This window comes from Otolemur garnettii, unplaced genomic scaffold (genome assembly GCF_000181295.1).
Source record: "Otolemur garnettii isolate 467f Iridium unplaced genomic scaffold, OtoGar3 scaffold00009, whole genome shotgun sequence".
Lineage (NCBI taxonomy): Eukaryota > Metazoa > Chordata > Mammalia > Primates > Galagidae > Otolemur > Otolemur garnettii.
The window spans coordinates 29,293,042-29,309,719 of record NW_003852404.1 but is presented as its reverse complement, the minus strand read 5'-3'; the positions used below and the strand labels follow the sequence as shown (position 1 = coordinate 29,309,719).

At 35.4% G+C, this 16,678-nt stretch overlaps 1 protein-coding gene across 2 annotated transcripts in view; it reads right to left on the bottom strand.

Moving 5' to 3' along the window:
- Positions 1-16,678, bottom strand: part of CADM2 (cell adhesion molecule 2) — a 1,018,247-nt gene that overhangs the window by 288,120 nt on the left and 713,449 nt on the right. The window contains exon 2 of one of the 2 annotated variants that reach the window (XM_012801497.2): positions 11,494-11,520. The exons of the other annotated variant lie outside the window; for it this stretch is intronic. Within the exon in view, the coding sequence (XP_012656951.2) occupies positions 11,494-11,520 (27 nt within the window). The remainder of the gene's footprint in view (positions 1-11,493; positions 11,521-16,678) is intronic. 2 annotated transcript variants of the gene reach the window in all.

Genomic DNA, 16,678 nt, shown 5'->3' with positions numbered 1-16,678 from the left:
CCTGCCACAACGTCCGGCTATTTTTTTGTTGCCATTTGGCAGCGGCTGGGCCTGAACCAACCACCCTTGATATACTGGCTGGCACCCTACCCACTGAGCCACAGGCACCAAGCTAAATTTCACACTGTTTAAGCCAACTTTTATGAGTCATCTTCCCTTGAATGCCTAATAGGTCTCTCCAACTTCACATGGTGAAAACTGAACTCCCCTTATTTTTCCACACTCCTCCTAATCCTCTCCATGGTGCTGTTATGCCCGAAATTCTCCCAAAAGACCCCCACAGACAGTCCGAGACACACTCCGATGTAAAAAGCACGAGATGAGTTTATTTCAGGCCCCGGGAAGCCCGGACTCTCCTGGCATGCAAGCCTAGGACGAGCCCTGAACCCGGGGTGGAGGAAGTTTTTATGGGTACAGAAAGCAAGAGGGGTAGGGTCCAGTATGAGTACACTTTTCATTGGTGGTTGGTGATTTCATTAGTAAAGGAGGAAATAAAGGAGGATTTGCATTGGTAGCTGATGATTTCACTAGTAAAGGTGAATTTGGATTGGTACAGGTGAGGGGTGGAGGGTCCCTTAACCGGGGGCTAGAGTTGGTGCAACCTGGTTAGCTGTATTTCAAGGTAATAGAAACTTACTGTTTATTATAGCAGCTATTTGCCTAAGGTGACTCAGTTTACAGCGCAGTGGCTGTGCAACCTGGGGTGGGGGAAGGCAGCAGGGAGTGACCCTGCAGGTTTCACTGGCGGAGGTTGGGGCAGAAGGGCTATGCGGTAAACAGCTAGGAATGGGGCTTGTGCTGTGGCTTGTGCTGTAAACAACAAAATGGAGCTAGTTTGGTTCTCACAGTGCAAATGAAATTTTATCCTTTCATTCTTCAGGCAAAAGCAAAGACAAACAAACAAAAATGGATATCATTCTACACTCCACCCTTTATACACGTATCATGTTCCATTGTACTAGGTATAATCTGGCCCTCATTACTGTGACTCTGATCCCACCATCATCATTTGTCTTCTGGTTTCTTGGAAAAGCATCTTAGCATCTCTCATTTCATTCAGCAGAGCAACCAAACTGATCCAGTTAAAACTAAGTCATGTTTATCCCAGTATTTATCTAGTTAATCGTTCAGAAGTTCCCATTCCAGTTGAGGAAGCCACTATCCGTGCATGGCTGGCGTCTTCCTTCCCCGTATGGCCTTTTCTCTTATTTACTCTCCAGGCTCAGACTTTCCTAACGTTACAGAGCTATTGACTGTCCCTTGATTAAGCAGGCCAGTTGTCGCCTTAGGCCTCTGTCCTTTGCAGTTTTCTTCTCTTGGGATGACTCTCTCAGATATCCACATGGCTTTCTCCCTCCCCATAACCACTAGAATGCCCTGGCCTCCCTATTCAAAATTAGCACCACTTTCTAACCTACTCCACCAGCATTGTTATCTCACACTTCTGTTTTAGCTTTTTCTTTGTAACAGTTATTACACTGTAACATATGACAGTTTTTAACTTTTTTCCTCCTCATACATTTCAGGAGTCCCTGGAAATGCTGAATAATAAATGAATGACTGAACGAGGGGAAGCCCCTGAAATAGAAACTGAGGAACCTAAGAGTATAGAGCCATACTGTTTTCTCCCCATTGTATCTTAGCACAGGCCTGTCACCTGAATGTTGGTGTCCTCCCAAAATTTATATGTTGAACTCAGTCACTAGTGGCTCAGAGCCCTTAGCACAGTGGTTACAGCACCAGCCACATACACTGAAGGTGGCAGGTTCGAACCCTACCTGGGCCAGCTAAACAACCACAACAAAAAAATAGGCAGGTGTTATGGCAGGGATCTATAGTCCCAGCTATCTGGGAGGCTGAGGCAAGATAATCGCTTAAGCCCAAGAGTTTGAGGTTGCTTTGAGCTGTGACGCCATGGCACTCTATGACATAGTGAGATTCTGTCACAAACAAACAAACAAACCAACCTCAATCACTTGTGACAGCATAGGGAGGTGGATTTTTAGGAGGTGATTTATTTGGAGGGAGGAGACTTCACTCTAGGATTAAAAGAGGCTACAGAGAGCTGCCCTGCCTTTTCCGCCATGGAAAAATGCAGTGAGAAGGTGCTACAGGTAAAGTACGGAGCAGGCCCTCATCACGCACTGACTCACCAGGAGCCTGGATCCAGGGTATTGCGGCTCCCAGAACCCTGAGAAAGTAAGGTCCATTGGCTACAAGCTACTCAGTTTGGTATTTTCTTAGGGTAGCCTAAATGCACTAAAACGTATTGTGTAGGTGTTCAGTAAAAATACATCAAATGAAATAACATTGTTTGTTTCACTCCCTTCCTGACAGTGTTCAGTAAGAAAAAACATAAACTCTATCTCATTATTATAAAGTTTTTTCATGCATATTAATCATTGGCATAGGCCAAGCGTAGGGGTCACATTATACTCATCGCTCAGGGTCAAGTTCCCGTCTCCCTACTAATGCCTTATTTAATTAAAAGCTACTTACATCTGGGTATCAGTTGGCTATTTCAAAAGTGATTTCACTTTTTCTTTTTGATCATTGTAACCCTGAGCTGGCTAGTGTTGCTATTTTAATTTCTATTTTATAAGGCAAACAAATAGAGATAGAAGAATCCAGGAACTTCAATAACCTTCTGCAAAGCTTTTAATTGTTCACTTTGCTAGTGATAAATATGTCATGTCAGTATGTTGAGTCAAAGGCCTTATTTCCAGTAAAATATGTAACTATCGCCTCCTCTGATATGAAATATAAAGCCATATTTATTTTTAGTATATTTTAACTTTTAGCTTTATAACATGTGTTTCAAAAAAGCCCCCAAATGCCCAACTGACATATTGATCACCGTGCTTTTTCCTTATTATAGGATTTTTCTGTTTAGAAACCTGTCAGAAGCCACAAACCCTGAGATTTTAATTATAGACTTTCTGGACCCCCATGCAGCAGCCGTAGAATAAGCAAATATCACTTTTATTAGCGTAATAGAATGACATGAACCAATTGAATGAACTGAGTCCCAGCAGATCTTGCCTTTGAGATGAGATGTGTCTAGAGAGAATAAAAAAATATTAAAATGATTTATCTACAGTGGAAATGAGGATATGAACTTAAAGCGACAATGCTGAAACTCATTCCTAATTGCGATAGAAAACCGGGCCCTGTTTTGGTGGCAAACAAGTTGTGTTTATCCACGTGCCCACAGTAAAGTTCAAACCTATATTTGCATTTCAAGCAGAAAAGAGAAAGAGGAGGAAATGCAGCTCCGTTAATCAATGGAAGAGTAATACTTGTTTAGACTTGCAAATGGACTATGGAGAAGTGTCTGTCCATCCTGACCCAGACTAGTTTGTGCGACATGAAGGGGGGCAGTCGCACAGCAGAGAGTAATGAGGTGCTCCCCAGCCCTGGGACGGGTCAGATCCCTATGCAGTGAGAAATAAAGAACAGAAACCAGACTTCACACTGCAGTGTAGCTGCCCGTTAGAAACAACTAAATTTATCTATATTTTGACCCACTGAATCATCTTACAACAAAATTTTTTATGAGCACACTCCTTATCCCTGCAATTCCTCTTCTGAGTTCAGCGTTTCACATTAGCTGTGCCTGAAGCTTTTCTAGAACATTACTCATCTTATTGAGAAACTAATTACTTTCTCACTCTCCCAAAGGGGAATAAGTGGGGTTAACATAAGGTGAATGAATGAAAGAGAAGACAGCAAGCTAGAAAAAAAGAAAAATGTGAGTAAAAAAGGCAATGAGAAACAGTAAGTCTACCTAGAGAATATTTTCCCAGCCAGTGCACAGGCAAAGTAGGTCTGATGTCTTTGTTCTCACCATCAGCTGCTCATCATCCCCAGCCCCACTCACTCTGAGTGGCGGTGGGAAGACCTCAGTAAATGGATTCCAACAAGTGGCATTTAGGTAAATTGTAATATTGAGTAATCTGGTCTTTTTAGAGGATTTCGTAGATTAAAGGATCAAATTCAGGAGTCAGTATGTCTGACTTGAAATTTTTGCCCTACCTGTTACTCATTTCATAACCTTAAAAACATTTTATTTTCCCCATTAAAAAATGAGGTTAATAATAGCACCTGTCTCAGAGGGCTTTGTGGGGATTGAATTAGAAAGTACATATACAGTTTTTAGCCTAATGTCTAATAATAGTAACCTTCAAGAAAGATAGTTACCTGTTGTAACTATTATTGTTAGTCACTCTTTTAGAAGTTAGAAAAAGGCTGGAGTAATAAATTACCTTTATAAACATCACCATACTATCATATATATCAATATCATTAGCAATTTTTCTGGAGTACTGAGATGAATCAGAATTGGGATTAAGAAAACAATCTTCAGCTTGGCGCCCCTAGCACAGTGGTTACGGTTCCTTATGCATAGAGGCTGGTGTGTTTGAGTCAGGCCTGGGCCAGCTAAACAACAATGACAACTGCAAAAAGAAAATAGCTGGGTGTTGTGGCCAGCACCTGTAGTCCCAGGTACTTGGGAGGCTGAGACAAGATGCCATGGCACTCTATTGAGGGTGACATAGTGAGACTCTGTCTTAAAAAAAAAAAAAAAAAGCAATCTTCCCAAAGGTACCATCTCAGGGCCTTCTACCTGGAGCCTGTTGTGAAATGTGTATTGTACAAACATAAATGCTTTTAAATTCTCTGACACCTCCAAATATTCCGTTAGATTAATCTTCAGCAGGATCAACATAAGAAATGATTGTTTCTTTCTTTGTTATTTTTGATGAAGATTTTGTAATTTTTATGCAAGTGTTTGAATAATTTCTTACTCTATAAATTTAGATATAGCTTCAACACAGTTAGTGAAGCTATGTTTTAGAAAGAAAGTATATTACAGACTTATTACTCCATTTCTCCATTGATATAAAAGCAAGATATTTTTACATTTTACATATGACATAAACCTCACTGTCTCATCATGTTCTTGATTTTTTTCCCCTTTCTTTTGACTGGGTTAAAACTCATTAATAATACTACTTTTAAACTTTTGATTTTTAATATTAGAAGCGAAGAAAAATAATATACACCTGGTGAATCATTCCCATCTTTGTTTTGTGTTCACTTTGATTTTATAATGAATAGAAACATATGCACGTCATTGTAATGGTAAAATATAGCTGATACAGAGACATTTTATTTTTGGACTTTCCTTGCATTACATGTTTTCATGTTTGTTTGTTTGTTCTCACACATATTTAAATTATGATGGTAATGATGAAAATAAAAATCTTAATTGGTAAAATGCACAGAGTGCCATTCCTTACATTAACCCCTTTTTATGACTTCTTCCATACAATCATCACAACGACTGGATGTTGTGTGATGTTAAGTGAAGTTAGTCAAGTTGTTTGTGGGCCGAAATCTAATGGGCAAAACTAGGATTCTGTGATGCCCATCTGAGCATAAAATTGATATCTTAACAGATAGGACGTCCTCTATAGAAAGCCAAAATAAGATAAAATATCAGAAGAGTTTGAAGCTACTTTAACTTCTTACATACATTCAATTAACACTCAAATGTATAATATCCTGGGTAACTTAAAATTCCAAATGTCATGTTTTGGTTTTATAGCATACTTTATCAATATCCTCACTTGAAAAAATCATTTATTTTATAACATTATGTATGACAATTACTTAGTAAACCCAGTAAATTAAAATACTTATTCTCTTTTAAACCACATATACATTTCAATTTAGCTAGCTCAGGGCTTTCCGTTAACTTTTAATTCTTAAGCAAAGTCAAAATAATTATGTTAATTTTATTTGAGCAAAGAATAATGATTATATGATTGCTGAATTTTAAAATATTCATTTTGAAAATAATAGCTAAAGGCTGGTGTTGAAGAAATGGCATGAAATGCTATCCTCACTATATTTACCAAATTTTGACTCAAAAATAAAACCCCCAAAATCAGGATTAAAGACTAAAAATACTTTTTCTGGGATAAAACTATTTAAAGATTTATAAGATTTTGGTACAGTATTAGTCATTAAAAACATTGGGTGTATTTTATAAATTTATAATAGAGTGAAATAAAATCATTTTATACAAAGAAAGTTTAAGAGTACTCTAAGGTACCTTTTCCCTTTAAGTGATAACTCATTGGCATTGATAATCTTATTTAAATTTCACCATGATATGGAAATGTGCAATCAATTGTAGAGTGTTGAGAATTGAAATAGGAGACAAATTAGAAACCACTTCAGGCAACCTCTGAGGTATAAATGATTTGAAGAATAAAAGTCCACGTAAAAGTTACTATGGGGATAAATTTGATGATTGAATGTGAGGGCTGTTCAGTAGAAGAATGTAGGCATGTTTCAGATTTTTGAAGCGTAGAAAATTAGACAAATATTGGTATTATGTGAAGACATAGCAAATCAGGAGGTTCTGATTTGCAAAAATAAGGAAGAATATTAATTTCCAGTATTAAAGGAGAAAATGTTTAACAAAGTGATGAAATATTAATTAAGAGCTTAGTAGGAATATCAAGCCCAGAAAAGTGATAACAGAAGTCAACTAACAAAAATTAATAAAAAGAAAACATTTATATTTGTTGGTTTTCTGTTGACTGTAGGCAAGAAAACCCTAACTACAAAGCCTAATTTAAGAAGACATAGACCCAAGGACAAAAATACAATAGAGCAGTGGTTCTCAACCTTCCTAATGCCATGACCCTTTAATACAGTTCCTCATGTCATTCTGACTAGGATTACCAGCATGAACCAGCATGCCTGGCCCACCATAAAATTATTTTTGCTGGCAGTATCAATGAAAATAATTTTATGGTTGGGGGTCACCACAACATGAGGAACTGTATTAAAAGGTTACAGCACTAGGAAGGTTGAGAACCACTGAAATAGAGTCTCTTAGAAATATACTAGAGCAAGGGGCATGATTACCAAGAGATGACTCCCTCAATCTCGCATTCTTTGTACAGTGCTTTTGGTTCTCTCATTTCACAGACTCAATTCATTTTATCAAATCTACATACAAAACTTATGGCCCTATAGGACAACAGAACACATCAACCAGCTTTCTTTCTGCCTCCTTTTTATTTCACTTTTCAGGCTCAATTTTTTTGATGGCTAAAGTAGAAAACAACCTCTTAGTGTGGTTTCCTCATAGTAAGTGTTGAGAGGCTGTTGAATCAAGTGGCAATTTAAAATGTAGAGGGAGATAAATGCACTAATGTATACATGATCTATGTTTTATGAGAGAAAGAAAGAGGTAAACAAGATTTAAAAAGAAAATTAAGTATGTATGTCAGAGCCACTGACCCAAGATAAATGGAAAATCAAAAGAATCAATGAGAAAAGAACAAACAACCCTAGCAATCATTGGGCAAGAGAAAAGAGGAACAGAACATTTTTCCAAGAAGATGGAAGAATGGACAAGTAATGAAAAATGCTCACTTTCCCTGAGCATCAGGGAAATGCAAATCAAAACCACTTTGAGTTATCTCCTAACCCCAGTGAGAATAGCCCACATCTCAATATCCCCAAAGCTGCAGATGCCGGCATGGATGCAGATAGGGAGGGACTACTTACACACTGCTGGTGGGATTGCCAACTAATACAGCCTTTTTTTTTTTTTTTTTTTTGAGGCAGAGTTTCACTTTGTCCCCCTTGGTAGTATGCTGTAACATCAAAGCTCACAGGAATCTCAAACTCTTGGGCTCAAGCAATTCTCTGGCCTCAGCCTCTCAATAGCTGGAAATATAGGTGCCCGCCACAAAAATGAGGTCTCCCTTGGCTCTGGCTGGTCTCAAACTTGTGAGCTCAGGCAATCCACTCACCTCAGCCTCCCAGAGTGCTAGGATTACCAGCATAAACCACTATGCCTGGCTTAATACAGCCTTTTTGAAAAGAAGTATGGAGAACCCCTAAAGAACTAAAAGTAGACCTCTCATTTGATCCTGCAATCCCATAGCTAAGTATCTATCTAGAAGAAAAATAAACCATTTTATCATAAATACATTTTTGTACTTGAATTCTTATAGCAATTTACAATGGCAAAGATATGGAAATAACCTAAGTGCCTATCGACCCATGAATGGATTAATGAACTCTGGTATATGTATCATATAAAATACTATTCAACCATAAAAAAGATACTTTGCATCTTTTATATTTACCTGTATGGATTTGAGGGACATTCTTCTTTTTTTTTTTTTTTTTTGAGACAGAGCCTTAAGCTATCACCCTGGGTAGAGTGCTATGGCTTCACTGCTCACAGCAACCTCCAACTCCTGGGCTCAAGCGAGTCTCCTACCTCTGCCTCCCAAGTAGCTGGGACCAACACCCAGCTATTTTTTTTGGTTGCAGCCATTATTGTTCTTTGGTGGGTCTGGGCTGGATTCAAACCCGCCACCTTAGGTGTATGTGGCTGGCGTCTTAGCCACTTGAGCCACAGGTGCCGAGCCATGGGGAACATTCTTCTAAGTAAAGTTTCTCAAGAATGGAAAAGCAAGCATCCCATGTACTTAGTACTAAGCTGAAACTAGTTGATACACAACTATAGACCAACATGAAAGAAAAACACTATTAAATTCAAGAAAGGGGGAGGAGGAAGTGGTCCAATAAGTGCCTACTTTGTAGGGGTACACGACATACCTCCTGGGTGAAGGACTCAGATGCACCCCAGGCTTTATCTTACAAATGCAAATAATGTAACCTAATAGCATGTAACTTCATACTAACCCCCCCTCAAAAAAAGAATCAATATATACTCATATATAATCAGTGGAAAAAAATTAGTAATATTAGTACTATTAGATTTGGCCACTGAAGAATAATTATAATCTTCTGATTAACAGTTTCTACAGAGATAAGAAAAGAGGAAATTGACAAATTATTTGATACAATTTAGATAGATTATGTTTATACTATTATCTTCAGATGCTGGCATAGTAACTCACAGTTTAAAAAATTGAGAGGGATGAATTGAGGTAATTTTCTATGCTTTTACTAATCCACGCTGACTGACTCCTAGAGACTTTAGTTTTGGTCTAAATAACCACGAACTGCTATTTTAAGAGCATTACTACAAATTTTCATATAAGTTGATGTCACATCCACTAGTCTACGGTTTCTGGAATAGAATCAGTGTTCCCTAAAAAAAAAAAAAATCTCAGAACATGTATTTCCCTCTCATATTCCAGAAGCTCCCCACATTTGCATGAGTCCATAAGGATAAGTGAATGAAAGATAATCCTCTCTAAAACTTCTCTCAGTTTTCTAGATTTACGTTTTCTGGGCCAGGAGAAATAAACTATTTTAAACATCCATCTGCTTTCATATTAACTTGGGTTTTATTTTTCTCCTATCCACATTTTTTTTTCTATTTGAAGACCATTTGCCTTGACATAGAAATTGAACAATAAAAGCATTGAGTAGTTTTTTTCTGTTATCGCTACATAATATACAACATTCTCAAACAACAGAAATAAAATTTTAATTTCTACTTGAGGCACAGTGAATTTTAGAAAGTGTCATTACCAGCCTTCATAACACCTTGTAGATGCAAAAATATAAACATAACGTAAAGTCCCTGAAGGCGTTTATATAAGTGGAGAGAAGAGATAAAATGGGTATGTGTGGAACAGTATACATGGAATCGTGAGATGCATTCAGTTGGGTACAGAGATATGCTTGCATTTCAAAATTTAGCCAGCTCAGGTCCTGATATATTTGATAAATACCTGTAATATAATTTGTAGCTGTGGTCCTCCAATAGTAAATTGTCTTTCCTATATTTAATCATTTGCCACCTGCATATTATAATTTGAATTATAATTGTTTTTGAAAATAATTAAATGAACTTAGATGTGATTATGACTAGAGGTTTTACATAATGATATACTGTAATGGTTCCTGATTTCTCCCTTGACTATTATGTCATCTTCAAATTTATTTTCCATCACTTTCTTGTAAAAGCACAGGGCTTCATTCAAAAGTTTCCTCATTACCCTGAAACGAACGTTCACTTTTCTGCTTCTATATCTTCACTCACGCCTTCTGATTCATTTTTATGCACTTTATTTTAATGTACATCCTATCTATCCCTCAAAAACCACCTCAGGCTTCACCTATATGAAGTCATCTTCAAGGATTCCACAGCGACATGTGCCTCTCTGTAGGTGCCTTTATATACCTATGCTCTACCCCACAGACAGAGCATCATTATACATTGTTTTCCTTTTCTCACTCTTTTTTTTTTTTTTGCAGTTGTTTTTTTTTGGCTGGGGCTGGGTTTGAACCTGCCACCTCCAGCATATTGGGCTGGCACCCTACTCCTTTGAGCCACAGGCACTGCCTACCTTTTCTCACTCTTAAAACTAAATTTCTTAACCTTTGATTATATAAAAACATTTTGTTTATATATTAAACCTGTATTCATTATTAAGTAATTTCTTAATTGCTCCATAAATGTGTTTCTTTTGTTTGCCACCAGACAGAAAATTACTGTGGCAAAGGTTGGCTAAATTGGCTACCATGTTTATTGGAACAAGAAACTAACCCCAGGGTGGAAGATATAAAAAGATGTGACAGCAAGTTTACCATCTTATCTTTCACATCTTTTGTATTTTATAAATGAATATATTATTAGGAAAATATTACACAATAAAAGCCTCACCTTATCAGAAGGGAGTAGTTAACACTTCAAAGATGGGACTATGTCTTTGTTATGTCATAGTGTTAAAGTAAAAAACTAGATGTAAAAAGAAATCTGGACTGTAAAGTGGAATTATTATTATTTTTGCTATTTAAGGAGCAGAAGCAGAAAAGATCTCTAAAGACATAGTATATAGATAGCTCTAGAGAGTATGAAATTGGAACCTACAAATGATAAATCTATGATACAGTATCAAACACACATTTGCATTTTTCAAATCAATTAAATCCCGGACACATCAAGACAAAAACAAAATTTTTAGAGTGATATTTTGAGTACTGGACATGGACTTACTTTCAGGTCTCAAGCAAATGCGAACTTAATGAAATCAAAAGTATACGAGTACAATTATAAATAGAAATTTACAGTTTATAGTATTCAATTTTTAGAGGATTAAATTTTTTCACATACATCTATGAAGGCATGCTCAGTTTTGAGACTTTTCATCGGGTTTACTTCATGCTGCATTTTTATCCAGTACTCAATTTTATCAAGGAAACTATGATTGGCAAACACAATGTTAACGAGCCAAAAAGTGGAATATAGAACGTGGGCACAAGCCTACAACCAGCCATGCAAATGCAGATATTTATATTTATCTAAGAGACTGAGAAATTAAAGTAACATATTTTTATTTGTAGGAACTTGTGTAAAGATCTATACCCTGATATAGTATTATCACCAACAGAATTGATTCTATTCTTTAAGGGAACTTAGGAGACTGGGCAGAGAAATGATTCGTGATGAGCCATGCAGAATGAGTAGGAGCTCACCTTTGACTTTGTTCTTTGATGCGGCCGCTGGTTACCCAGGAAAGGTTGCAGAAGAAGAAAACAAACACGTTAGATGTTAGATAAGAGTCTCTAGTAAGAAAACAGATGTTAATAGTATTAAAGTCTAATGAGAGTACATTTATGGTTACATGATCAATATACTTTCAGTTAATCAGACCTGTAACAAACAAAATCACAGTTGCTATATTTTGTTAGTGTAGGACTAAAGCCTTTGCATAAGAAAAGTAAGATGGATTGAAACAACACAGTAAATTCCAACACCACAAGTCCCCAAGTTGCTTTGAAAAGATATATATCTTCCTCTATGTTTTCCTTAACTCTAAATTTTAGTTAAAATCAATTAGAGAAGTACTCATATATAGTTTGAATACATTTAATATTTTTTAACGTGTCAAGTGGAACTCCAGGAAGCTTTAATAAATGACAAGGGCAAGTCACTTCTGCTTTGTTGAGTGATTACTAGATGCCAGAGACTGATTCCAGGGACCTTCCACCTGACAACGACACCCTGGAGAAGGAAGTTTTGTTGTCCTTCCCTGATAGATGTAGAAACTGAAACTTAGGCCAAAATACTTGCTAAAGATGACACTGTTGAAAATAAGGAAATTTGGGATTTGATTTTAAGTATGTCTGATTCCCAGACTTGTGCTGTAAGATACGGTCTTAAGCTTTTGGATTTAAAATAGTTTAAAATATCTAAGGAGTTTGTCGTGTATCCATTATCTGGAACATTAGACTATTTACACTTCATTTCTTCCTCCTTTCACTCTCTGTGTCCACTAACCTCTCATTTTAGAACACTGGATATACTTGCACATTTTCTTTACAGATATTTTCAGCCCTTTCATCTGCAATATTTAAGATAGATAGGATGCACATGAAAAAGACTGTACATGAATTCAAGGAGCTGATTCACCAACTAAATCACAATCATCAGTTCTACAAAGCCAAAACAAAATCATAGGTTTCATTAAACTCACTAAAATACTTAATATTGAAGCATTAATTTTTTTTTTTACCAAGAAATCTGCACCCTTTTAATTATTGTAACACATCTGCTTTGTTTCTATATGCAATATTGATACGTATCAAAAACTTAGAAGTGACCCATCTAGAAAAGGGAACAATGTCCTCATCCCAGTGTCAACTTCGGAGATAATCAATGTTAAGAGTATACTAATGTTAACAAATTTAAAAATGCACAGTTCATACAAAAAGTAGTAACCTTAAAAAATTTTGCACATTTTCCCCCTAAACAAGATCCTACACTATTCATGACTCTGCAGTCTACTTTCCCCGTATTTCCCAGGTTAAGGCGTAGAGTGCTAACTCATTTATTTTAATAATTGCTTTATTTTTCTGTAGTTTATATGAAATATGGAACTATTTCCTATTTCAGGATGTTTGTAGTTTTTCTTTCTTTTTTTTTTTTTTCCTAATAACAATCTAGCAACATACATCTTTATGTCCGATCCCTTATGGACTGACTGTACTGGTATTTATTTCAGCAGGATATTTCCAGATTGTTTTCAGATTTCTGCCCAGAAAACCCTGACAAAGATGAACACCTTAAATGCTGCAGAGGAAAGGGCTGAAAATATTGGCAAAGAAAATGTGCACGTGTATTCAATGTTCTAAAATAAGAAGGAAGTGGAAACCGAGAGTAAAAGGGAAGGAAATGAAATGTATAGAATCTAATGTTCCAAATAAATGATACACTACAAACTCCTGAGATATTTTAAACCACAAATTATTTCATTTAACTTTTCTTACTATTTGTTTTCAATAAAAAAAAAATTCAGTTTTCGATTTCTTGGTAAAATTTTAGGGGATTACTAAAGGATTATTTCATATCCTTATGGTTTCTTTTGTATTTTAAGACAGCACATGGCTGAGAACAGATTTTTAGATTATGCTGAACTATTACCTCATTTTCAAAGAAAATATTACAACGCGTCAATACATTTGAGTTGTTCACGTGATGAAAAATTTATTTCAAACTTTAGTTTACCATTTGACAATTTTTAGCATGAATTCAAAGCAAAACTGCCAAAAAACATTATACATTCTGGGGAAAATTATACTCCATTAACTTCTCACATGTATAAATACAACCAATATTTCATAAAAATTATTTTTATTAAAAATTAGAGAAATAAAGATAGAGAAAGCCCATCTTTACATTTGTGAGTGTAATGGAGGTAAATTATAGACTGTACTGAAACATTACATAAAGACAGAGGATTTTATTCTTAGGTTATTGGGGAGATACTAAAATAAAATAGAAAGAAAAACAAAAGGTCTATGTGTGTATCTGTGTGTGTTCAGGCAGCTATTACTAGACTAGGTTGGTTAGTATAATTGGAAAGAGGCCAGGCTACCAGGCTTGTTAGCCCAATTATAATTCTCTGCATATTCAATAAAAGAAGCCAAGATGACAGCAATCCTGTCATAAATGTCATGTTCGTACTTGTAAGAGTTTCCATTGTCAGCACAGTCCAATTATAAGTCAATTGTAAAGTGCACATTGCATACCACCCACAAATGACGGAAAATTCTCCTAAAATGCGATTTTAACTGTTTATAGTTAACATGAGAAGGAGGGAATTAAAGGTACTTTGACCAGGGAGAAGTGTTAGATACGTCATCAACATTTTTTCCCTTTATAATAAAAGCAGCAAGTTATAAATACAATATTCCGGTGGTTCACACTTTTTTTCAGAGATTATTAGTTATGATTTTAAATTTGTATAACGGTAATAATTAATTATATGAAAACCTATGCATAACTTTTGAAGGAAAACCACCCGACTAATGGAATTACCATAGCTATTTACCTAGAAATGTTGAATAGTTACTGAATAACTATCTTTTATAGCAATAAGGTGTATCTCTAAAACTTGCATTGCAAACCTTCAAAAAGCAAAAATGCAATTAATTCCTTACGTTACTGATGTGCTTGATTAGTTTCATTGAATTAGGTACTTGTCCTGCTTTTTGGAAGAGACTGGAACAGTGTTTTGGAAGACTGTCAAGCAATTTTTCAAGTAATTGGCGAATCTGAAGATCATTTCTCAAATGGAGAACAGGGAAAATAAACAGGGTAGGAGGGCATTCTCAGGGATTAGATAGATCTCAACTCAAAACTGATTTAACCTGCTCACATTTTTGCTATTCTTTTAACTCTTGTTTTTAATTTTAACATTTATTGTCCTAACAAAATGTGCATACATTTTAATCAGCATATGAAAGATGTAGATAATGTAGGTTTTATTGGTGCCTCTAGAAGTGTTTCCTGATAAGTTATTTATCTATAAAACATTTAGTTAACTGCTAGCAAAATCTTTGGCAGTATTTATTCAGAGCGCTCAAAGTTCTGCATATCTTTCAGACTATATACTTTTGTTTCTGATTTTTCCAACTATGTTTTCCATTCTTCCTTCTATGCAAAAATTTATAGATAAGGGACCATTTTTTCTTTAAAGGGAAGCAATAAACTTAGAAGTTAAACAGTTTAAGGAGGCAGAGATCCCTGATATCTGTGACCTCATATTCAAATGTATTTGATGTTTCCCATGTCCCAAATATATCTGCAGTGAAAAGATGAAATCAAACTTTGCCATCAGCAGATACAGTGCACAAAGTTTTTATATAGGAAGAAAGTTGTCATTATAGTACACAGTACATATTATAAAAATGAAAGAGAATGGCATTGCCACCAATTCCCAAAAGAAATACAATGAAAATGAAGAGCAATCCAACATATTACAAAACTGTGCTTCAGGGCTCATAAGTGACATATCCAGACCACAGAGCTCTTTAGCGGGAAATTTACAACCCAAACACCACGCTACCCACACACACATTTTAGATCCTCTAAGTCAAAATGTAATTATTAGATATCCTATAACATGGTAATATTACGTAATTGATGACAGGTGATTTTAATTCCTTTTTATACAAAAGAAAATCATGTTGATTTGAAAAGGGGAAATATTACTACTTCTAATTTTTCAGATAACACATTATTACAATCTTCCAAGACATTGAAATTAAAATAATTGCTTTACAGGGTTAGACAACCATCTGTGTTTTTCCCCTTTTTGATTTTTTCTCCCAGCATGCCACACGGCATTAAACACAATTTTTTTCACTAATCATGAGGAATTGAAAATAACATCTTTCTCTAACTATCAACTAACATCATCTAAACAGCAGAATATTCTTCTAGTGCTTATTAGAATTCAAAGACTTTAAAATGTGTGACATTAATTTTTCACTAGTTTTTCTAGATTTTCTTTCTTAATAACCATATAAATTTAATATGAGAAAAGAAGTATAAAAATGATATCTAAAAATCTCTAGAAAGAAATATTCACTGTAGCAATTATGTCCCAGACTAATAAAATGTCTGATGAGTGTAATGGAAACAAGCTAATAGATAATGAAGAGATAGTAGAAAATCACTATTCTGCAATCTCCAACAGAATCTTGTATTTGGGCAATGATTACTATTTTTACTGACATCATTAAAAGAAGGTAATGCCAGGAATTACATGCCTCCTCATAGAAGGACAGGTGAATTTTTGTTAAAATAATCAAATTGAACACAGCCATGTCTGTACCTTGAACCTCTGAAGTCCAAATGCACAGGAGAAACAAATCTGTCAAGCCAATGCAATTGGTCAAATATCAAATGTAGGAAGCCACATACAATTTTGGCATTTGGTTTCTTTAGAAAAGAAAGTACATTTCAGGGGGAAAAAAAAAAGAAACAAACCCAAAACACCAATTGGTGAAGAAACCAAAAAGACACATCAAACAATTGCCATGCATAGACTATTTTAGATTCTGAGTTAAGACTTAGATATTTTATGTTAGAAAATTATCATTAGTATTGGATGGGCTATAGTGCTGTGACTATACTTTTCAAGTCATTAATTTTTTACAAAATTAAATTCTGATAAAAAACCCATTTTATAATAATCTTGAAATGTGTGCTTATTTAGATATCATCTTCCTATTTTTGTGTACGTTTGAAATTTCTATTCTTAAAACATTGTTAAAATGTTTTAAATATTCTAATAAAAATTATTTGCATTTGTTTTATAAACAGCTAATCCTTGAACAACACAGGTTTGAACTGTGTGAGTCTACTCATACA